This window comes from Drosophila sulfurigaster, chromosome 2R (genome assembly GCF_023558435.1).
Source record: "Drosophila sulfurigaster albostrigata strain 15112-1811.04 chromosome 2R, ASM2355843v2, whole genome shotgun sequence".
In the NCBI taxonomy this organism is placed as follows: Eukaryota; Metazoa; Arthropoda; class Insecta; order Diptera; family Drosophilidae; genus Drosophila; species Drosophila sulfurigaster.
Genome location: NC_084882.1, coordinates 15,990,376 through 16,013,923, shown reverse-complemented (window position 1 = coordinate 16,013,923; position 23,548 = coordinate 15,990,376). Strand labels below are relative to the sequence as shown.

The following is a 23,548-nucleotide window of genomic DNA, read 5'->3' as shown; positions in this document are numbered from 1 at the left end:
AACTTTAAAGGTTTCTGCGTGTTGTTTCCTAATCCAAAACAAAAGAAAACACAAAAAAAGATAATCCTACACATATGCTACACATTATAATTACATTTAAAATTAAAATTACAAATTTAAATAATAATGATATGATGAATATATACTATATATACACATAAATGTAAAGCGTTTAGTTGCAAAAAAAAAAAAAACAACAAAAGAAAAGAAAAGAAAAGAAAATAACGTTAAGCGTTAAAGTAAAATTTAAATGTAAAACAGTCAAAGTCCCCTTACTCGTACTACTCATAAATATCAGATGTCACATTAGTATTTAGTTTGCATACACACACACACACACACACACACACACACACACACATATACATATATGTATATGTATATGTTTGTATATATAATTTGTTTAATTTTACCACCTAATTTTAATCGTATTGATAATAATTTGCAAAGAGTACATTACACACATTACTCAAAGAACTACGAAGAAATTTTGATATACCTCAGATGCATTTCAGTTTTATTGTTGATGGATTGCTTAATTTTAAAGAAAATCAAATAGAAACTACTACTACTACTACTATGTTAATTTAATTGCCACACACACACACACACATACACAAATATATACACACACACACACACAAGCGCATACATAAGTAAATGGCAAATCATTTGAAATGTTTGTTTGTTTATTTTTGAATTGTTTGTTTTCTTAGATTCTTAGTTGAGCGTGTAAATGTGTTTTTAACCTTTTTTTTGTATGTATGGTTAAAGTTCTTGATAAGTTGTAAGTTTTTAGACTAAATGCGAACCACTTGAACCACCTCACATTTTTTGTTAAACATTAATTAATAAGCTTGCTTATATATTTATACAAACTACAAACTATAAATACAAATACAACTACAAGAATAAAAATTAATTGATAAATACAAAAAAAAAAAAATAATAAAGTACATATAAAACTATATAAATTAAATAATTTGTGTAAAACTTTAAATATAATCAAAGTTGAATTCAAAACAAAAACAAAAAAATCATATCAGACGTTGCTAAGTAAAGTCAATGTTAAATCGAAACAAAATTAATTTCAAATTTAAAAAAAAAAAAACAAAAACAAAAATAACTTACTTTTTGTAAGTTACTAATACTACTACACTCTTATGCTAATTAGAATCCATCAGACCATTTGAGAACTTTATTCTAATACTATTTGAACGTCCTTGCGTTATGTAATTAATTTTAAACATTTTGTGATAGGCAAAATTATGGTTTGGCACTTATTCAAAATGATTACAAACTAAACACACAAAAACAAAGCAAACACACACAAACAAACAAAAAAAAAATAAAAAATCAATGTGATATTTTCGGCACAAAACTTGAAAACAACAAATATAATTAAGGAAAGGCAACATCGAAATATTGTTATTACGCATATATGTATATTTAAATATGGCATATATTTGATCATTTTTGTTGCTTGCCTTTTGATTATCTTTGTTAACTAAGTAATTATCAAAATTGTTATATTTCGGTCCAAAGCACAAAATGTATAAAATAATTATTTAGTTATTAATTATTACTGCTATTACATCAATTTAGTTTCGTGCACTGTTTTAAGTTACGTATGTGTATATATATATACTATACAACAAAATTATATATATGATTATAATTTTATTTAGTTCTATAACAATTCAGCTTAAATACACAACAACAACAACAACAACAACAAACAAGAAACAACAACTACTACAAGAAAATTGCAGCAACATCTACGGCAACAACACACAAATTTTTAAGGCAAATCAAACCACAACACACAGATTTATGTACCAAAAATGTAATAAATATGAAATTATATTAAAAAAAAAAAAAAGCAAACTAAAGAAAAAACAGATTACTATACCAAAGAATTGCTCCTTTTTTCGAGCACTTCTATCTACTATAAACTAACTGGATCCTGAAGTATTTTTATATACAAAACATTTGAAATTTGTAGTCACACACAAAGGATGCTTACTATAGGAGGGGATTACTGACTTCTATAACAATATGATGTAATTATTCTTTCACTCTGCACTCGATAATTTCATAATAAAAATAATAATATTAATGCTCAAATATGAGCACACATATATATTAATGTAATGTATGTATGTGTGCCATTTCACTATTACACATTAAATCATAACACAAATGGCAACTATTATAAACTAAATAATTTTTCGACGTCTACCAGTTAATATAAATCAATTCATAAATACACACATGCGAGTACATAATACATAAATATAATTGCGAGTAAATACATATATTGCAAATTTATTCAAATCCAATCAAAAATATAAATCACTAGCAGCATTTTAATGTCAAACGGAATAAAACCAAATAAAAAATTTATGATTATTATTAATAGCATTGTTTCAAATAAGCTACTCCAATATGGTGTTTGTTACCCAGTCTCTAAGTCGGAAGCACAATTCAAATAGTTAGGTTCGTGGGGTCGTTTGGGAAGCCTTTCTCTTTTCAGCTTTCGATTGTCCGAAATACAAGTGTAAGTATGAATAGTATAAGCTCATTATTTTTCAACTATGCGATTCTAATTGATGATTTTTGATGTAAGTGTGAAAACATGTGGTTCAGAGTTCCCTAATTTAAGTTATCCTCTTTCCGATATCTTTATGTTCATCGTAATCATGAATCTACAATCCTATTTTTTAATAAAGAATGATACTTCAGATAAAGCATTAGTCTTTTAATTACAAACAGTTAATTATTCACTACGCGCCATATTTTCAAAAGAACAATTCACAAGTATTCAAGGAGAGTTGCCACACCGCCAAAAAAAGGTTCGAATACTGGCATCATTATGACAATGACGGTATTTTCAGTATTTGTGTCACACTCATTACGGTCACACAGACAGCAAAGTGACCAGCTTTGCGATTTTGAAGTGGTGTGGTGTGCCCGTATTTGCTATGAGTAAAAATATCAATGCGAAAATACGAAATTAAAAATACAGACGTAGAGATAAAAGAAAACGGAATAGAAGCAAAAGACGCGGGAATATTTTTATAACTAAACAAATTATAACAACAAATTAAAACAAAAAACGGCGTAAGTAAAGAAAGCATAACAAATTGTGAAAGCATTGCAAAAATCGCGCGGTGCGCTGAAAATTTTTTGCATAAATATGTGAAATAGTATATGTGCAAGTGTGTGTATATGTGTGTGGCTGAAGTAGTGTGCAAGTGTGTGAGTATTGAAAAAATCCATCTCGTCGCTACGCATTTCACCCCTCAAAGCTGCTGTTTTATGCTGTTCGCTGCTGCGCTTGGCTTTGGCCCTGGCGTTACACATCTTCAGGGTCATTTGCGGGCAGCGCTGCCTGCATCCATCGCCTGCGTCGGCTGCGGCGTCGTTATTGCTGCTGGAAGCGCCAAAGCACCACCCCCACCATCTACCCCTCTTAATCCCACAACCCTCACGTAAAATTGCAATGTTCGCCTACCGCAACCCATCGTCGCTGACCCGTTTTTTTTTTTTGCGCATTCATTGATCTTCCTTCTTGCTGCCTCTTCTGTGTGTGTGTGAGTGTGTGTGTGTTGTGTATCTGTTGTCTGTCTACAGGTTAAACCGGCTAAGCAGAATGTTAACGACCCTTAAAAAGACACAAAAAATATTGCAAGGGAAATGCATGTTATGCAAGTGCAACGGCAGTTGCAACTTGCAACCAATGCGAAAGTGAAATCAAAATCCGTCTTCCCTCTTCAAGAATTATGCGTTCGTTTTGTTGCAGAGTTCACTGTAACGCAGCTCATTTGACTTTTTTCTGCTGTTTTCTATCTTTTTGTATTTTTGTGCTCTCGTTCGCATTTTTTTTTTCATATTCTTTGTTTATATTTACATACACTTTGTTTTGCTTCCAATGTTGTTATTGCTGCAGTCAGCGTCGCTGCTGGTAGAACTATAAAAATATCCATATAAATAATTTTGTTCGGATTTTTCATCATATCATGATTATTTTTATGTTATAAATTATTATACATAATTAATAACATAGTAAATAATATTGTACTAAACTATAAATAGAGAGTTTTTTTTATTTATAAACCTATCAGTTGAAACTATGAATTCAATTAAGGAAATGTATCTAGATACATTTCTTACTTCACTGAGCCATTAATCAAAAAAATCGCAGACAAATAGAAAAACACTCGCTATAAACATAAATAAACATTAATTATTTCGGTTTTATTTCTTTCAATTTTCGCGCAAAGTTCATAAATATTGCTGCTGAAAAATTGAAAATAGAAAATAGAAAAACCCTTGTTTCAGACTCTTTCACACATACAATATACATATGTATATATTGCTCATTCGTAGAATCGTTCCAAGTCCCAAGAGAACTAATTGTGTGTGTAGGTTTTTTATTTTCTTTTGCGGAGCAAACAGTTGAATTTTGGCGGCCGCGCTGAGCGCATCGAGTGCGATCCAATGATATAAAGATATAGCACGTTTTTCTTGAGAAGGAAATGTTTTGTAGTGCGATTTATTTATAGCATTAGTGTGCTGATTTGAAAGCCAAAAAAAAGAACCACAAATTTGGAAATTTCAATTAACTGAACGCACATGCTGCTGAAAAGTATATAAACTAAACTGATATCGAATATATATATATATATATATAGTTATATAACTATGTAATTGCAACACCTGCAACAAAGAAGATGTCACACAAATTTCAACGCAACTCGCCACAAATGCTTGGCGTGGCATCCACAGTCTCCTCGACGACGCCCAGTAATCAGCCGCGTAAGCGTGTGAAACGATGTTGTCGCAACTTTGTCACCTTCATGTGCACCCAGGTGGGAGTTGGAGCCCTCATTGTGGTCTATGCCATCTTTGGAGCACTCACTTTTATGCACATCGAACGTGAATTTGTGGACACAACAACAGCTCATGTGCTGGAACTGAGACAGAATTTCTCGCAACGTTTGTGGAACATCACCGAGGAGCATAATCTGATCGATAAGCCGCTCTGGGTGAATGAAACGAATTCTGTACTGAGGGAATATCAAGCAGAGATCGCTGCCATCATTAAGAATGGTTATGTGGGACGCAGTCCAGCCGACATGTGGAGTTTTCCTGCAGCCTTGATGTTTTGTCTATCGGTCATCACAATGATCGGTTATGGCAACATGGTGCCACGCACCCCTTGGGGCAAGGGCTTCACTGTCATCTATGCCACCTTCGGTATACCACTCTATATCCTCTACTTTCTCAACATGGGTCGTGTGCTCGCCCGGTCCTTTAAGTTTCTGTATCGCTCATTGCATGATTGCACGCAGGAAAAGAATTACGATGCCAGATTGGAGGCGCTCGAAGGTGGCGGCAGTCTTGGGGCCTTGACGCTGCGCAAGAAGATCATTGTGCCATCGACAGCGTGTCTTTGGGTCATTATGTTCTATATTCTGACGGGTACCATTATGTTTGCCAACTGGGAGAAGTGGAGCTTCCTTAATAGCTTCTACTTTTGCATGACATCGCTGTGTAAGATTGGATTTGGTGACTTTGTGCCCGGTGCTTCGTTGACCACAGCGGCAGACGTGGATGCGGCAACGCAAAAGTTGCGAGAAGATATTGCAGCGGATCCCAATGAAGTGTCGCAACTGCAACGTATCGCAGATCAGCACTCAAAGTTAGCCATCAATTTCATCTACATGCTGCTGGGCATGGGTTTGGTGGCCATGTGTCGCAATCTGATGCGCGAGGAGGTGCGCGTCAAGCTCAAGGAGATGAAGGAGGACACCAAACTGTGCGTGGAGGATACGCGACTGCGTTTCGTGGGCTGTTGTGGAGATCCTCGGGATCTGTATGAGAATGATTATTACTGAAGCAGCGGCAGGAGTAGTAGATGTGTGTATGTGTGCGTGTGTGATTGTTTAAATGTGGTTGTTGTCTTTACTAAGCATTGGTTGAAAATCATGCTAGGGCTTGTGTCTAAATTTGATTTATTGAGGAAAGGAAAGATCAGAAGTGAAGGAAAAAGAATTGTATACATGTGAAAGATATCTGCAAGAAGCTAATTGTTGTGCATTGTTTGCCGCTCCCAACTGCAGCTCACCATTGATCAATTTCTGCAACTGCAAGAGCGGATACGTAACTTCGAGGGCATGCTTGGCGGCAGCAGCGGGGAGCGTTTATGCACGCCAAGCACTTCGGCCGGTCCGTTTCGCATCTTCTCTGTGGCCGGTTTCCAAAATCGCGCCAACGACATTGTCTACTGTCCGCCCATTGTGCGCCAGCAATCACAACATGTGGAGGACTCAAAGGCGATCATATATTTTGGCGGCGACGTGCAAGACTTTCCGGAGAGCATGGAAACGAATCGCGACAGTCGCGGTTACATGAAGTACAATTTGGAAAACTCTGCGATATTGCTGCGCGAAGCATTTCCGCGCTCTCACATCATAGTCATACGGCCGGTTCGGTAAGTTAGCATTGAGCTGTATTATCTGCTATATTCTAAAATTTTGTTGTTCATATTTGCAGCATGGAATTCAAGACGTTCAGCTGCTTCGACAATTTTGTTCGGGGAAATAACGCGGGCGTTCCAGATCATACGCCTATGAACCATGCGCTGCAACACTTAGAAAAGTGAGTAAAACGGAACAATATTTTTAAATGCCATTCATTAATTTCCTATTATTTTGTTTGTAGACTGCTGCAGAATCTGTCGCAGCGCCTGATCTCAATACCGGAGAACGAGATACTCGATCAAGCGGCGCAAGCCGCCGCAGCAGCTGCTGCTGTGGCTGCTGCTGCTGCCGCCGCTGCCTTGACGCTCTCCAATGCCACTGTGAACTCGGAGTCCAGCTCATCCTCATCGACGGGCAGTGATAGCAGCCAAGAAATGGACATTGATATACTGCAAGTGCAGGAGAATGTTACTGTTGATGCTGATGGCGCTGTCATCTTTCCCATAGTCTCTGCTGCGGCGGCTGCTGCCGCTGCTGCTGCTGCAACCACGGAAACGGGCGCGTCAACAAATAATGTGTCAGCTAGCATTAACAATGGCAACAACAAAGATGCTGCTGCTGCCCTTAACAGTCATCAACAGGAGTCGCATAACCAACAGCAACAGCAGCAAACGCTTACAAAGGCAGCGTCACCGCCAACGACGAACAACGTGGAGCATTGCAACAATAGCAATAATAGCAACAACGATTGTGGAGCGGTGTCGCAAGCAACATTGCCAACGCAACCACAGCAACCGCGTCCGGCGACACCAACGTCCGATAATAATCCCTTGTGGTGGCGCGAGAATCTCAATTTAGACAAGTCCAAGCTGGTGCTAATTGGGTTCAGCAAGGGCTGCGTCGTGCTCAATCAAGTGAGTCACATTTGGTGTAAAAATCTCTCTACTTGCACACTGCAGCCGTATGCATTACTTGATTACTATGTATTCTTAAATATTTTTGCAGTTTATCTACGAGTTTCACTACTTGAAAACACTGACGCCGGACGATAGTAGCATGTGTCGTTTGCTCTCGCGCATTACAGACATGTATTGGCTGGATGGTGGACACGGTGGGCAAAAGAACACATGGATCACCTCACGAAGTCTGCTTGAGACTCTCACAAGAATGGGTACGATATGACAATAACTTTTATGTATTTCAAAAAACTTATATCTATTCTATTTTTGTAGGCATGAACATACACGTGCATCTCACACCTTACCAGGTGCAGGATGATCGACGGCCCTGGATACGGAAGGAGGAGAAACTGTTTACAGAGATGCTGCGGCGATTGAATGCTCCAATAACCAGGCATCTGCATTACGATAATCAACCGGCGAATCTAATGACACACTTTGAGGTGCTGCAAGCATTCTGCCAGCATGTCCATTCACTCAACCAACAACATCAGCAGCTGCAGCAGCAACATGGCGGCAACAACGAGCAGCCAACAACGGCCGCCGCAACCAATAATGGCGCTGGCAGCAGTAGCAACAATCTGCTGGACGCCAGCGAAGAGGCAAAGTGACAGCTTCAATTGCATCCACATCATCATAGGCGGCGTTTGCATGCGATGCGCAAAGGCGCCGCCGCTGCCAAGCGACTACAATTGCAGCAGCTGCGCCAGCAACAGCAGCAACTGCTGCTCGCCACGGATGTCGCAACGGCAACGTCATTGTCGTTGTCAGCGTCGCCATCATCTCGTTTAGCCGCGGCACTGATATCCTCAGCGGTGGCTCTGAGTGCTGCATCAACATCGGCCGCGGCTGCCACGGCGAGCCTTGTAAATAATCATCATCAAAGCCATATGCAACAACACAGTTTGTCACGCCCTCACTATCAGCAACAGCAACAGGCACAGCAGCAATCACAGCACTTGCTACACCACACAGCACAGCAACAGCAACAATCACATCAGCACTCGCACCACAGACATCACCATCATCATCACCACCATCATCATCAGCCAAATCATTCACACAACCATCATCAGTGTCGCTCCAAACGCAAACTACAAAAAATTGTATTATACGCTTTGCCGTTAGACTTGTACACCTAATTAATTAATTAAATAATTAATTACCTATACATACATTTTACGCAGCTAATTTCGTTTAAGAGTAGGCTAAGTTCCTCTACTCCAATATCTCTCTCTATCTTCCTCTCTCTCCGTGTCTAAACACACATGCATACATAGATTTGTTTAAATGTATTCCCATTTGCGTGTCAATTGATTCAAAATGTGAAAAGGTCGTCGAGTAAATGTAAAGTTATGTTCCATTTTCAAAACTATTTATTTATTTTTTTTTTATCTCTTAACTTATTTTTTAAATGGCTAAAACTGAAGCTGAGGTAACATCTCGTCAGTGCAATACTTCATTTTTTTTCGTTAATTTTAATATTTTCCAACTTTCCCTTGTATCTACTTATGTCAAGTGTATACGCATTGAAATAACATTTAGACGTTTCGTTAAAAGAATTTACAAAATTAAAGAATATTAATTTTAATCACACAAAACAGAGAGCCACAAGTATCCAAACAATATTCTACATAGAAAGAAAACAAAAAAAAACTCTGATTAAGTATTACTATATTAGTGTTTAAGTAAGCATAATTTAAGTTCAAAACCCATGCAAAACATATATAGGCTTATCAAAAAGAAACCTTAAATGTAATTGCCTTTACTATACTTTATTTAATGAATTTTGTAAGATTGCAGAACAAAAAACAATTTGCTCTATGTATTGTGGACGTAGTTTTCCCTTTGTCCTGCTGAAAATTCATAAGCTGTCCTTCCTCATCCACCCATCTCAATGAAAATAAATATGAAAATCAACACATAAGTTTTACATTACATACGACAACGTTCCTTAACCGTAACACAAAGTTATAATTCCCTCTCTATAGTATCTATCTACATACTACTCTTATACAGATAAACAACACGGGCAGCTGACTAAACATAGCGTGTGTTTGTTTAATACAAATATCAAGTGATTATATACTTAAAAATATTGCTATTAATTCGATACAACAACCGTTTCGTACCTTTGTAGAATTTGCAGTTCAAAATTGTCACTAAAAATAGTTCGGCTTGAAAAGGAATTTTAAACCAAAAAAAATACAAAAACAAAAATGCTTATGTTGATAAGAGCATTAAATTGTGTGCTACGAATCTTCTTAATTATACGAAAAAAAAATTACAAATAACAAAAAATAGAGTTCTCTGTATAACAGGCTACTGATTTACGAGAGTCTGGAAATAAAAAGAAATTCAATTCAAATAAAAATCGTATATTTTCAGATGGAAGGGTTGGTATAAAAATTAATATAATATTTAAAATTAAACAAAATTGGTTTATTCGCTAATTTCGTCCCAGAACAATCTATAGTTGGTTGTTTCTTTTTTATTTTATTCGATCTACTTAAAAAATATTTATTATGATATATGTGTATGTATGTATGTAAAATTACAATATCATCGTAATTCTCTAAAATATCGCGTGTGATGCGCTTTACAGACTTTTACTGACATTTTAATGGATTAATCTTCCTTGAGATGTGAGTGTGAGATAGTTTCACCTACAACTATACAAAATACAATTGGTGATCTCTGCTCTAAGCATTTCCCCCCCAATAAATAGACTACGCACAACTATTCGGACATTTGACATGCGTCGTCCACTCATCACTGCCATCGCAGCAGTCGCAAACGTTGTCATTAACCCGCGACGTCCAAACCCAGACATCGAGACCACGTCCCGTAAAATGACGCTTCTGGTATTTGCAATAGAAGCGCCCCTTAGCACAAGCATTTGTGCTCGGCTCATCACTGCCATCGCCCTCGCAATCGCAGTAGTTGTCGTTGAGATGCTTAAAGGGAATCTCCTTGCTGCCGTCTAGGCACTTGAAGTTGCCCTTGAAATTGGGTTTGTATGCATCGTAGTCAAAAAGGCGTGTGCCTCTAAAAAAGAAGTTGTTGTTATGGTTACACATTAGATTTATAAATGCTTCGCATACCGTATAATCTTTATAGCGTCTGCATCTTGCGTGGCAGTTACAACGGCTTCAACTCCAGCCCCAAATCCAACTCCGGCTCCATCACCGTCTCCCCCGCCGCCATCAAAGTCATCCACGTCGCGCTGTTTGCTGCCTAGCGACTGCATCATTTGTTTGTGCTTGCGTCGCAGCTGCTGCACGCTGGGCAGTTGATTCAGCGAGAAGGCCTATTAACACAATTTATTATTAATTCACAGGTAATTCACAGAACTAGAATTTTACCCACCTGATAGGCTATAAATGAGATGCCAACTAAGAAGATGAGTAACAAGAACATCTTGGATTTATCCTTGTAAAAGGGTTTGTAGTAAATATTTTCTCGTTTCACCCACGTTTTGCGCATTTTGAACTGCAGTCTATATTTAGTAGTTTAGCGACAACGTTTATTGTTTGTTTGCTTGTCAGTTAGCGTCAGCGATGTGGCCAAAAAAAAACAAAAAAAAAAGTGTAAAGACAACAAACGTTAACCCTGAAGTTTCGCGTTTTCTTTCACCACTGAACCGTTTAGCTTATTAAATACATATTCAAGTTGACAATATTAGATTTCAAAATAGTTACTGCTCTTTCTATTTAATGTAAAATAAAAGTAATCGCTTAGCTTTGTAAGTAACTTTTTTATACACCTTAAATTAATACATTTTTGAAGCGTACAGTCTGCGGACATCTAGTATGCCAGCTGAAACACGTAGCGGTTAAACACAATCAGCTGATATGTATTCAATGTATGCGAACAGCTGTTGTTCTACTCTCCCTCTGTGCAGTGTGGCAAAAGATTGCGCAGTTTGCGAATTGGCATTTTACAACACTGTCCTGCATCAAATCTTTAAGAAAAACATATATCCATGCACAACACAAATACTTATAATGGGATTGGATCAATAAAGGTCGAGTTGTCTTGCCACAAAATCGAATCCACTAATTGGATTGTTTTGCCGTTGCACAGGAAAGCGGAAGCAAATTGAGAGGCGTGTGTTTAAACAATAAATACACAACAATAATAAAGTTAAGAAAAACTGAACCCACATACACACACACAGATAGCATGAAGTCGACAGCAACAACAAAATCACGGCTCGCAAGTCTCACCGAGGACATCTCCATAATACCCGAGGACGCGCCATATCGGGCACGTCTCCACTTCCTATTTGCACAAATCGAGAAGGAATTCGAGCAGCTATATCTGGAGAATCTCAATCGTAAGGGAGTCATTCATAAAATATGCTAGTAATTAAACATTTAACATTGCTTGCAGTTCAAGACAAACTGGACAATGCCACCGCCAGCACAAAGGATGTACTGACTCCCTACACGGAGCAGCGTGCCACAGCCGCTGCTTCTGCAGTTGCTCTTGTGGCCACGGGCAGCGGCGGCGCCTCACTGGCTGCAACACCTGCCACACCATCATCAGCGCCGCTTGGCGATGAGATTGGTGCCAGCTTGCTGGCCGCCGCCTCCAGCACCCACAAGAGTCTCAAGGCCAAGCTGAGCAGCGCCACAGGCGGGAGCAAGGTGAAGGCAAGTAATAAAATCAAAGCCCAGACCAGTCGCATTGTCTCCAGCTTCAAAGCCCAAACAGTCGTGAGTTCGGTGGTGCGTGAATTCGGCGGCCACAAGGATGGCATTTGGCAGGTTGCCGCCAAGCAGGGACAGCCCATTATTGGAACCGCATCCGCGGATCACACTGCATGCATTTGGGGCATCGAGAGTGGACGCTGTCTGCTGCAGTATCAAGGACATGCGGGCTCTGTGAACTCCATTAAGTTCCATCAGCATCGGGATCTAGTGTTGACTGGCAGTGGCGATGGCACTGCGCACATTTGGCAGGCGGCTGTCAACTGGGAGGTGCCCAAGTAAGTGTTGCTTGCTTACCACAACTATTGTGCTTATCGTTTCTTAAACATCTTGCAGAAAGGGACACTCTTCCGAGGAAGAGCTTGACGATAGCGACGGGCAGCTAGAGGATCGTGATCGTGTCGATACGCTACGCACACCGCTCTGCGAATTTACGGGACTGGGCGGGCATCTCTCTGTCGTTGTTGCCGCCGATTGGCTTTCCAGCATGGATCAAATTATTACGGGCAGCTGGGATCGCACTGCCATACTCTGGGATGTGGAGACGGCCCAGCCTCTGCAGCCACTTACGGGCCATGATCATGAGCTCACACATGTTTCGGCGCATCCCACACAACGTCTGGTTGTTACCGCTTCGCGTGACACCACCTTCCGCCTCTGGGACTTCCGTGAAGCCATACCCGCTGTTTCTGTGTTTCAGGGACACACTGAGACCGTAACGTCGAGTGTTTTTGCGCGAGACGACAAAGTGGTTTCGGGCTCGGATGATCGCACCATAAAAGTATGGGAACTGCGCAATATGCGATCAGCCCTGGCCACCATACGCACGGATTCCTCTGTAAATCGTTTGGCTGTATCCACGGGCGGTATTATTGCCATACCACATGACAATCGACAGATACGTTTGTTTGATTTGAATGGACAGCGTGTGGCACGTTTGCCGCGAACCAGTCGCCAGGGACATAGGCGTATGGTCTCCTCGGTAGCCTGGGCAGAGGAGCCACTGATGAATTGTGATTTGTTCTCTTGCGGCTTCGATCGACGTGTATTTGGCTGGTCCATAGTCTTACCAAAGGATAATTGAAAATTACTAAAACGTTGAGCTGCAGTGCAGCCAAGGAAATCATTATCATCGGGATGAAGAAACATAGAAATGCGAATATCTCTTGAGCACATCAGCGACGTTTTGTTGTTATTGGTTTAACCACGCGACGCTTAACTTAAACCATCGGTATATCAAGTATTTTACAAAAAAGAAAACAATAAGAACAAATATTTATTACGACTCGTTCTCTTTATAAATGTACATAGCATGAATCTTGCTTTATGCCAAATATTCCTGCTATACATACTTACATATTTAATATGCATATACAACATATACTATATTAATATCATTGTTATTTACTACATATAATTACTGAATGTGAAATATGTAGATAAGAGGTTGACAAACAACAAAATATCGTACCATTTTAGCTGTTTTTATTGATATATATTTTACGATTTATAGTAAACTTAATTTAACACTCTATATGTCTAAGGCATGGGATTAACATTGATGTTAGATACAAAATACAAATCACTTAATAAAAACGCCCCCATATCCAACTCCGAATACAGATATACTTTAGAATCCAATTCTCTTTATAGGTGGGCAAATTTCAGAACTAGAAGACCAGCAAGTATGCCAATTTCCAGAATGATTATCAGGATTAAAACCACTCTATTGTATAGGACTTCATGACGTAGCTTGCGTATGATGACTCGCGATTTGGACAGCTCCTGATCAGCATCCTCAAGTCTACGGGTAGTGCGCAACAGCGATTCCCTTTGTCCGCCCAGTTCTCCAAGTATCTGGAATAATTCATACATACATGTGTATATGAGTAAGCTACTGATAATAAATTACAACAATGCACATACTTCAGCGCCCACAGATTCCGTCTGAAGTGCGACTTGATTGGATCTCTCAATGCTTTCATTTGTACTCTGAAGGACATTGTAGGTGTTCGCTAGCACTTGCTGTTGACGACGATCGTGCTCAGTACTGCCACTGGGCAGTTGGGTGTATCCTCCATAAGACATGTTAATTGCAGTTTCGTAAAAATGCAATACTTACTTTATGCATCAGCTGTTCGACCGTTTTGCAAATCGTTGTTCACTCAGTCAATGTGACCGTAACTTGATGTACACAATATACTGTATGAAATATATATTAAATATACAAAAGCTGGTCAGACAATCTATCGCTGAGACATTCGATAAATTCATATGTGGTAATTTGGTATATTCGACATTTGAAATTGACGTTTTGGCGGCGAAGACGGGCGGTTTACTTAGACTACGGGAAATTTAAGGCGATTTATAAAACTGACACAGTCCAAACATATCACAATCAATATCAAGTTACTTATCAGGTAGAGGGAATTACTTTTTGGAAGCGTTGTTAATAATAATTGATAGTGTCTTTTGAAATAAAGCACTAGCGTCGAATTCATATATGCCACTTGAGGGCTTGGACTTTTGTCTTACGATGGGTGATAAGAGAACTTGATCGCACATATATCACTGTGTATGTTTGGCTGAGTGTATGTGTTAATATACGTACTTACGTATAGAGCATGAGTAGTCCGTCGGAAAAGCTTTCGTCAATGCGCATTCGTATTTCGACGCAAGAGTTGATTTTTAGCGCAATTAACCCTTATGCAAAATGACATGTAGCCGTAGACACGGATAGAATTAAAATATTTAGAGAATTAGAGAATTTCATATATATTATATATTGTTCATAAACAATTTACATTTCAAAATATGTGATGGAGACATTAACATTAGCTTAAAATATGTAAATATTTATATCATCGTCTAAGGGTTAACGCGCATTTCATTGCCGTCTCGTTCACACTAACACGCTGTGCCTCTTCACTCGCACTCATTGCTAACATAGACAGGGTACCAGCTTTTTTCCGACGGGACTACCTTGTATAATTGTATCATGGTATAGAGCATGGTTGGAGGCCTCTGCTACAAAGGCACTACCATGATACAATTATACAAGGTAGTCTCGTCGGAAAAAGCTGTCCGACTTTAAACACAACAATGAGTGCGAGTGAAAGAGTCTCAGCACAGCAGTGTGAGCGAGACGACAATGAAATGCGCATTAACCCTTATACGATGATATTAATATTTACATATTTTGAAGCTAATATTAATGTCTTTTGACATATTTCTAAAATGTAAATTGTTTACGAACAATATTAATAATATATATGAGAATTCTCTAATTCTCGAAATGTTTTAATTCTATCCGTGTCTACGGCATACATTGCAAAATGTCGTTTTCCACAAGGGTTAATTGCAGAAAAAATTCGTCCGCAGACAACCTCTTGCGTCGAAAAACGAATGCGTACTGACGAAAGCTTTTTCCGACGAGACTACCTTGTATAATTGTATCATGGGCACTACGAGCTGAGAGAGCCTTTTGCCATGAGAGCAAGAGCGGGAGAACCAGAAACTACGCTAGCGCTCGTTTCAGCTGAATGCCGAAATTCACAAGCAAGTGAACGCTGGTGCTGACCAGACGTCTGCTCCGTCGAGATCGTTTTGAATAACCTCTAAAAGCGCAACGGGCAAAAAACAAGTTCTAAATTTAACGCACGTACGCTTGGCGAATCTTGAATTTTTCGTATAAAAATTTGTCTCAAAGCTGCAAAGGTAAGCAAAAAAACAAACCATACAGAACAAACGCAAATCAAATAATAAAACGATAAAGTAAGATAAAAAGAACGACAGATTAAATGGCAATAATATAATGTATATACGAAGTACAACAAGTTCGTGTGTGATTTCAAGGTGATCTTCAATTGAACACCAACAAAACCAGAAAAGAAAAAGTTAAGCAAGTGAATAAGGAGTCAATTAACAAAAACCAGATGTTTTTGTTAGGCAATTTTCCAATAAGTGTTCTAGTGTAAATACAGCACGTGATCTTCACACAGAGCAGAGCGAAGCAGCTTCAGTAATTTTCACAGCTCTCGAGCTTGTGTCATGAGACTATTGTCAACGTCAATGCTCCCAGCTGAGAAAACCGCCACCTGCCCCCGTCAAACGAAGCGGTCGAGCGAAGCGAACGTAACTCTGCTACTGTCATATCTATGTGTGTGTATGTTGGTGTATTAGTGTATCTCTCAGTCACGCAAGTAGTTAGTGTGTCTGTATTGTACTCGATGCTTCGACAATATCGTTACTCGTTACAGAGTTTATGCAATATCATGTGACGCTCACAGCTTTTTTTTTTGGCTGCATTCTTTTGAAGTTCATTTAAAAGATTTGGGATCTAAATTTCCCAATTGAAGTACTAGCTCTCAATTGTAAGAGGGAAGCAATGAATTTCAATTGAATTATGATTTATGACAGCCTCATAAAAACTTTTCATAAGCACGGCCAATCAATCAATCTGATTAGCTAACTCTATTGCCTGATCGATTGCTGCCTGGGAATAGAAAATCCGACAAATGGTAACTTCGAGTCATGGAGTCTAGACTTAAGGCGTATTATAACACTTGAGTAGAAGGCTTTTCCTGCGAATTATACGATTTGCAAAGTGCTTCAGTCCAAAGCTCCTCCTTATGTAACGATAGTCCGCTTATCAATGCTAGGGTGGGGCATATATATAGTATACATATTCAATATAGTATGTGTGATGCATGGATTTTAAGCATTTAAATATATTCTCTTAAGTTTATCAGTTTACTTTCTTATCAATTGGCTGGGTACAGTTAAAGAAACATGGCAACAAGCAACATTTAACCTCAAATTGTGACTGAATGCGATCTCTATTGATAATAGTTATAAAAATTGAGATAAATGAGCGCAACAATAGAAGTATTTTTTTATAAATAACCAAATAAAAACCCGCACATACTAACATACATTCGCATTGAGCTCACAAGAGAGCGAGAGCGCATCAAAGAGCGAGAAACAAACAAAACAAAAAAATTGAACGAAACTCCGCTGCCGCTGTCGTCGTCGTTGCGATATCAGCCATGGGCGTGCGCTTCAATGGGGGCGACATTAAACACAAATTGCTGTTGCTTCGTTGAAATGTAATTAAGACTCACCCGCTTCTTGCGTGTACAAGGGCCCGCAACCCACACACACACTAGCGCACTATATGTGTGCACCACTCGCACTCCCACACACACACACACACCCATATATCCCACGTCCAGTCAGCGAGCTACTCACGAAAATGACCAGCGAAAAGCAAACGCCAACGACAGACGCAGGCAGCGACAGCAGAGCAAAAGCAGCAACTACATTTTAACAGATGGTAGGCAACACTCAACTGAACGGTGTGTTTAGTTGTTTTGAAGTTAAACTGGTTTGCAGTTGCTTTTTTCGTTTTTTTATTGTGCGTGTTTAGAAACCGAAATTTCATTTGTATAAAATTCGTGGTTGCTTAACGTATTTATTTGTTCATTTGTACATATCAATCGAGTTCAGTTGAAAGCGCAGCATATCGTGTTGTTTTTTTGCAAGGCAAGTTGAAATTTAACCAGTTAACGTTTCCAATTAATTGCAACTTAATTAAAAGCTATATGCTTTGGTGTGTGTGACAGACTTGCTGACAGTGCTAAAAATACACACACATATGCATATGCTGTGTAATGATTACTGAGGCCGCGATATTGAGTCGCAAAATTGTAAATTATTTATTATATACTATAGCCAGGAATGCTTGTATAAGTGCGCCTCCAATTAGCCACCGGTATTATCGTTTATAGTGCCATAAAGCTTTATTTTGCTATCCGCCGGTTTCCATTAAGGAAATGAAAAACCGTTTTTAGAGGCGGCGTCCGCGGCAGCAATATTGTTTAACAATTTGCAAATAGTATTTGGTCTTAATCGTATTGCTGCTATATTTAGCTTATAGTCTTATCAAACAACAAAGAAATATAGTTGTGCAGTCAAGTATTCATTTTATGCAAATTATAACAAGTGTGGATGAATCAGAAATAAACCACCCATGAGTTGATAAATTAGAAATAATTTACAAAATAACGCATAACTATAGCGCTCTCGATTCCCGGTTTCCAACAGGCTTGCCACAGTGTAAATAATGAGCAACAGGCGCGATAAACCTATCAGCAGTGTTATATATATATGTATGTTATGTACATACTACATACATATGAACCAGTATATATTGAGTTCAAGATAAATTAGCTTTCGAACTTCTTGATCCTCCCAGTGGCGTCTGGATCCAACACCTTTGGCGCTCTGTTGCTGGCCTTTAGCCAACCAAAGAGTTAAAAATGTCTGACCGATGGAGACGCTAAAGAATTCGTACAACAACAAAACTCACATAACGCTATAAACGTGCCTTAAGTAAATATGTACGCACATTTATCATACTAATATGTACATTTGCATATATTATAAGCATATACATTTATACGTACATATAATATACACTGTCAAAACAAATATTTTAATTTAGACAAACGAATTTTTAAAACATGCTTTAATATCTAACACAATTTTCTAAGCGCATAGTTACAACTATTTTTGCAGAACTATTTTCAAAATAGGTTTATACTTTTATACAAATTCGTACACAGTTTTTTCAAGTATATGCATTACAGCCTATAAATGTACATATTAAAAATATATTTTTCTTTAAGATTCTAAGTTATATTTGGCTATAATAGATAAAAATGCTTATAATTTTTATTGGAATTTATTTTCCTTTCCCACAGTTTTTTAGTATGAAAAGAATTTATGCTAGGTTCCACCACAAAAAATTGTTATTTTAATTTCATAATAATTCGTTCATTGTTTTTTTTTCTAAGTGTATACATCAGCATTTTCGTACAAATGTGCATATGTTTGTACGCTTGCTTGTTTCCACCGCAAAAAAGCTAAAGCTAATTCCTGGTCAGGCCATTAAAGTTCGATAATGTGCGTCGCGTCGCGTTGTCGTTGTCGTTCTCGTTGGCGTTGCTGTTGTCGTTGTTGTCCGTGTCGTTGACTGTTTCGAGTCTGATGATGTCACAATGAACCTTGGCGCTTTGCGTCGTGTCTATGTGTACATTTCAGCCCATAGAGACGCCACACACTCACACATACACACACACGATTGCTCCCGTGGTCCCCATTTCTCCACTCCTGATAGCCGCTCCCCAGTGCAACACCCAACGCCGAACAAGTCACATTTTCGCGCTCTAATTAAATCAGAAAACATTAATCACACGCATTATCTAAGTGCCCCCAATTTTGACTAGTTTGCTGCCGAATTATATGTCATATGTTTTGCCACAATTTTGATAAACACAACAGTTAATTTCTTTAATCAGTTTTACCACTTTTACCATATAACAATGGTACTAAACAAAGCATACAAAATAAGTCTAGATAACCTAATGCACTGCTTGCAATGTCCGTTACAATGCAAGCAAGCAGTGCACTTTATGACTCCCCAATATATTGACAATGCTTAAACAACGCTTTCCTGCAACAATTATTATTATTAATTTACAATATTTTGAGAATGATTGGTTTAGTAAGAATGGTATGATATCATTCAGCTTCAAATAAAATATTTATGTACTTCAAATCACGACGATTTCTATTGTAGATATCTGAGTTGTTGATAATACTTTGTAAAGCACTGCAATTTAGGTCTTCGATTTCTAACTTTTCAGGAATTCCATGACATCATTTAGCTTTGAGTAAAGTAATTATTTACTTTAAATCGCCCAGAAATTCATTGTTGATCTCTTAAATTATATACAACACAACGGGAATATAAATAGTTGGCTCAGCAGATCTTTGCAGCACAAAAGAAAACAATTCGAATAAGAAAAACAGATTCGCTTTTAGAGACTAGAAACAACTGAAAAGCGCCCAATAAAAATGCCTTACTGTTTTGTTCATTTTATAGTAGTCTTACATACATACATATGCTTTCGGTATATACAGTATAGTTGTGTATATCGTTTACGATATGGGACGCCAGACAAAGGAAGCCCAAAAAAAAATAAATAAATAAAACAAAAACAATTACCGCATAGTCGCCATGTGAAGACGTCTTCGCCGTCGTCGTAGTGTTGTCGTCGTCGTTTTCGATTTTTGCTTATTCAAATTTTTAATTGCATGCCTGTGGATTGTTCCAACTAAACGCGTCTCGTTTTTTTTTTTGCAGGGAACGTGAAGAGTCGCCAAGATGGGGGATATGTTCCGCAGTGAGCAAATGGCATTATGCCAGATGTTTATACAACCAGAGGCCGCGTACACCTCCGTCTCTGAGCTGGGTGAAACCGGCTGTGTGCAGTTTCGCGATGTAAGTGCCACACGCATATTGAAAAAATCTTTAGCTCAATCCATCCTCTCTATGTTCGATATAGCTGAACAGCAATGTGAACGTCTTCCAACGCAAGTTCGTGACGGAGGTGCGTCGTTGCGATGAACTTGAGCGTAAGATACGCTACATCGAGACGGAGATCAAGAAGGACGGCATCTCATTGCCGGACATTCAGGATGATATTCCACGTGCGCCCAATCCACGTGAGATCATCGATCTGGAGGCGCATCTGGAGAAAACCGAATCCGAGATGATTGAGCTGGCGCAGAACGAGGTGAACATGAAGTCTAACTTCTTGGAGCTGACCGAACTGCGCAAGGTGCTGGAGAACACACAGGGCTTCTTCTCCGACCAGGAAGTGCTTAATCTGGACTCGAGCAACCGCGGCGCCGGCGTGGTTGATGAGGCAACCGCTCAGCATCGCGGACGTCTGGGATTCGTTGCTGGTGTCATAAATCGGGAGCGTGTCTTTGCTTTCGAGCGCATGTTGTGGCGTATCTCGCGTGGCAATGTGTTCCTTAAGCGTTCCGATTTGGATGCTCCTTTGAATGATCCGGCCACTGGTCATCCCATCTACAAGACCGTCTTCGTGGCCTTCTTCCAGGGCGAGCAACTGAAGAACCGCATCAAGAAGGTGTGCACCGGCTTCCACGCCTCGCTGTATCCGTGTCCCAGCTCGCATAACGAGCGCGAGGAGATGGTCAGGAATGTTCGCACTCGTCTCGAAGATCTGAATCTGGTGCTCAGCCAGACCGAAGATCATCGCAGCCGTGTGTTGGCCACCGTCTCCAAGAATTTGCCCTCTTGGTCGATCATGGTAAAGAAGATGAAGGCCATCTACCATACGCTCAATCTGTTCAACATGGATGTGACGAAGAAGTGCCTCATTGGCGAGTGCTGGGTGCCCACCAAGGATCTGCACGTTGTGCAGAAGGCTCTGTCCGATGGCTCGGCTGCCGTCGGCAGCACCATTCCATCGTTCCTCAATGTGATCGATACGAATGAGCAGCCGCCAACATTCAATCGCACCAACAAGTTCACGCGTGGCTTCCAGAACCTTATCGATGCTTATGGTGTTGCCTCGTATCGCGAGTGCAATCCTGCTTTGTACACTTGCATTACATTCCCCTTCCTGTTCGCCGTGATGTTTGGCGATTTGGGTCACGGCATTATCCTCTTGCTCTTCGGCGCCTGGATGGTGCTCTCCGAGCAGAAGTTGGCTCGCATTAAGAATGGCGGCGAAATCTGGAACATTTTCTTTGGTGGTCGCTACATCATTCTGTTGATGGGTCTATTCTCTTGTTACACGGGCTTCATCTACAACGATGTCTTCTCCAAGTCCATGAATATATTTGGTTCCAAGTGGGTGAACAACTACAATACCACAACTGTGCTGGCCAACAAGCATTTGCAGTTTCCACCCAATACCTCCGCACAGGGCATCTATCCTCTGGGCTTGGATCCTGTCTGGCAATTGGCAGAGAACAAGATCATTTTCCTTAACAGTTTCAAGATGAAGCTGTCCATCATCATTGGTGTGCTGCACATGGTGTTTGGTGTGTCTATGTCCGTCTGCAACTTTGTGCACTTTAAGAAATACTCCTCCATAATTTTGGAGTTTGTGCCACAGATTCTGTTCCTGCTGCTGCTCTTCGGCTACATGTGCTTCATGATGTAAGTGAAATCATTGATTTTGAATTAATATGTTACATATGCTAATAACTATTCTGCATTACAGGTTCTTCAAGTGGTTCAAATACAGCGCCAGCGCTCAGGTGCAGTCTGAGACACCCGGTTGCGCTCCATCCGTGCTCATTATGTTCATCAACATGATGCTGTTCAAGAACACACCGCCATTCAAGGGCTGCGAGGAGTATATGTTTGAATCCCAGCCCAGTATACAAAAGACCTTTGTGATCATTGGTCTCATCTGCGTTCCCTGGATGCTGCTGGGCAAGCCACTGTACATTAAATTCACCCGCGGACGTCGCGGATCGTCACATGTGAGTTACAGTAGACAACATATGCTAAATTATATCTGATTATTGTATTTGTGTCTCGCTTAGGTCAAGCAGAATGGAGAGCTGACTGGCAACATGGAGTTGGCTGAGGGAGAGACACCATTGCCCACTGGCAACGAGGAAGCACATGGCGGCGCACATGGTCACGAAGAGGAGCCCATGGCCGAGATTTACATTCATCAGGCCATCCACACCATCGAATATGTGCTCAGCACCATCTCACATACGGCCTCGTACCTTCGTCTCTGGGCTTTGTCCTTGGCCCACGCCCGTAAGTTCAGCTTAATTTTGCACTTGAACGTATTGTAATTATATTAATATTATTCACTCTTCGCTTCTAGAACTGTCTGAGGTGTTGTGGAACATGGTGCTATCGCTGGGCCTGAAAATGAATGGTGTGGCTGCTCCAGTTGCGATATTTGTCATCTTCGGAGCCTGGTGTCTGTTCACTTTGGCCATCTTGGTGATGATGGAGGGCTTGTCGGCTTTCCTGCACACACTGCGTCTGCACTGGGTGGAGTTCATGAGCAAATTCTACGAGGGTCTCGGCTATCCCTTCCAACCCTTCAGCTTCAAGGCAATCATTGATGGCGAAGAAGAGGAGTAAAGCCACACAAATGTTTGCAAAAAAATGTAACAATATGTTCGAGCTCGTTTATTATGGTTTTCCCCGATTTTGTTATCTATTATATTTTTGTTTATCTTATTATTTTTTCTCGCGACACTGTCAGTATTGTGGTGCTCTTCCCACAGATTCCCCACATCCGTTTAGAACTTTGTTATACTTGTATTTAAATGTATTCTCAAACAAATCATTTTCAAAGCAATAATTTGATATTCGTTGTTACAAATAATTTTAATTAATATTTCAACTGGATGTTAATATCTGCATAGAATTTTGTGCATCGATTCTATGATCTATGCGTTAAATTCTGTGCATTTATTTAACTTAAATTGATTGAAATAAAGCAAGAAGAGAGCAGCAATTTATGTGTTT

General features: G+C 39.6%; 6 protein-coding genes and 1 long non-coding RNA gene across 7 annotated transcripts; 4 read left to right on the top strand and 3 right to left on the bottom strand.

The window, feature by feature from the left end:
• The first annotated feature begins 2,964 nt into the window (after positions 1-2,964).
• LOC133838234 (homeobox protein cut) lies at positions 2,965-9,374 on the top strand. Its single transcript, XM_062269272.1, is given in 7 exon segments — positions 2,965-3,123; positions 6,129-6,499; positions 6,562-6,666; positions 6,730-7,402; positions 7,494-7,659; positions 7,721-8,547; positions 8,549-9,374. Coding segments are annotated over 6 exon segments (2,115 nt in total). The 5' UTR covers positions 2,965-3,123; positions 6,129-6,182; the 3' UTR covers positions 8,576-9,374.
• Positions 4,110-6,122, top strand: LOC133838236 (TWiK family of potassium channels protein 18). Its single transcript, XM_062269275.1, has one exon. It carries the CDS (start codon positions 4,737-4,739, stop codon positions 5,901-5,903), a length of 1,167 nt encoding a protein of 388 aa, XP_062125259.1. The 5' UTR covers positions 4,110-4,736; the 3' UTR covers positions 5,904-6,122.
• A 544-nt stretch (positions 9,375-9,918) lies between the features above and the next one.
• On the bottom strand, positions 9,919-11,197 carry LOC133838237 (uncharacterized). The gene is made up of 3 exons (XM_062269276.1): positions 10,817-11,197; positions 10,552-10,757; positions 9,919-10,495 (listed from the first exon to the last, which is right to left on the bottom strand). Exons 1-3 carry the CDS (start codon positions 10,931-10,933, stop codon positions 10,177-10,179), a joined length of 642 nt encoding a protein of 213 aa, XP_062125260.1. The 5' UTR covers positions 10,934-11,197; the 3' UTR covers positions 9,919-10,176.
• A 171-nt stretch (positions 11,198-11,368) lies between these two features.
• Positions 11,369-14,262, top strand: LOC133838235 (WD repeat-containing protein 37). The gene is made up of 3 exons (XM_062269273.1): positions 11,369-11,786; positions 11,843-12,440; positions 12,499-14,262. Exons 1-3 carry the CDS (start codon positions 11,633-11,635, stop codon positions 13,244-13,246), a joined length of 1,500 nt encoding a protein of 499 aa, XP_062125257.1. The 5' UTR covers positions 11,369-11,632; the 3' UTR covers positions 13,247-14,262.
• Positions 13,631-14,344, bottom strand: LOC133838239 (vesicle transport through interaction with t-SNAREs homolog 1A). Its single transcript, XM_062269278.1, has 2 exons — positions 14,089-14,344; positions 13,631-14,019 (listed from the first exon to the last, which is right to left on the bottom strand). The coding sequence occupies exons 1-2, from the start codon at positions 14,248-14,250 to the stop codon at positions 13,810-13,812; spliced, it is 372 nt and encodes a 123-aa protein (XP_062125262.1). The 5' UTR covers positions 14,251-14,344; the 3' UTR covers positions 13,631-13,809.
• A 1,374-nt stretch (positions 14,345-15,718) lies between these two features.
• On the top strand, positions 15,719-23,537 carry LOC133835692 (V-type proton ATPase 116 kDa subunit a 1). Its single transcript, XM_062265725.1, has 6 exons — positions 15,719-15,879; positions 20,372-20,509; positions 20,574-22,204; positions 22,269-22,533; positions 22,597-22,822; positions 22,893-23,537. Exons 2-6 carry the CDS (start codon positions 20,393-20,395, stop codon positions 23,156-23,158), a joined length of 2,505 nt encoding a protein of 834 aa, XP_062121709.1. The 5' UTR covers positions 15,719-15,879; positions 20,372-20,392; the 3' UTR covers positions 23,159-23,537.
• Positions 15,781-18,332, bottom strand: LOC133835694 (uncharacterized). The gene is made up of 2 exons (XR_009893629.1): positions 17,286-18,332; positions 15,781-17,221 (listed from the first exon to the last, which is right to left on the bottom strand). It is a non-coding gene; the product is annotated as an uncharacterized LOC133835694 (long non-coding RNA).
• Positions 23,538-23,548: the final 11 nt, after the last annotated feature.

Coding starts and splice junctions, on each gene's coding strand:
- LOC133838236 (XM_062269275.1), top strand. CDS start 4,737: ATGTCACACAAATTTCAACGCAACTCGCCACAAATGCTTGGCGTGGCA.
- LOC133838237 (XM_062269276.1), bottom strand. CDS start 10,933: ATGCGCAAAACGTGGGTGAAACGAGAAAATATTTACTACAAACCCTTT. Junction 10,758..10,816: donor TCTCATTTATAGCCTATCAG/GTGGGTAAAATT, acceptor TTGTGTTAATAG/GCCTTCTCGCTGAATCAACT. Junction 10,496..10,551: donor GACGCTATAAAGATTATACG/GTATGCGAAGCA, acceptor CTTCTTTTTTAG/AGGCACACGCCTTTTTGACT.
- LOC133838235 (XM_062269273.1), top strand. CDS start 11,633: ATGAAGTCGACAGCAACAACAAAATCACGGCTCGCAAGTCTCACCGAG. Junction 11,787..11,842: donor ATATCTGGAGAATCTCAATC/GTAAGGGAGTCA, acceptor CATTGCTTGCAG/TTCAAGACAAACTGGACAAT. Junction 12,441..12,498: donor GTCAACTGGGAGGTGCCCAA/GTAAGTGTTGCT, acceptor AACATCTTGCAG/AAAGGGACACTCTTCCGAGG.
- LOC133838239 (XM_062269278.1), bottom strand. CDS start 14,250: ATGTCTTATGGAGGATACACCCAACTGCCCAGTGGCAGTACTGAGCAC. Junction 14,020..14,088: donor CGGAATCTGTGGGCGCTGAA/GTATGTGCATTG, acceptor GAATTATTCCAG/ATACTTGGAGAACTGGGCGG.
- LOC133835692 (XM_062265725.1), top strand. CDS start 20,393: ATGGGGGATATGTTCCGCAGTGAGCAAATGGCATTATGCCAGATGTTT. Junction 20,510..20,573: donor GCTGTGTGCAGTTTCGCGAT/GTAAGTGCCACA, acceptor TGTTCGATATAG/CTGAACAGCAATGTGAACGT. Junction 22,534..22,596: donor GACGTCGCGGATCGTCACAT/GTGAGTTACAGT, acceptor TGTCTCGCTTAG/GTCAAGCAGAATGGAGAGCT.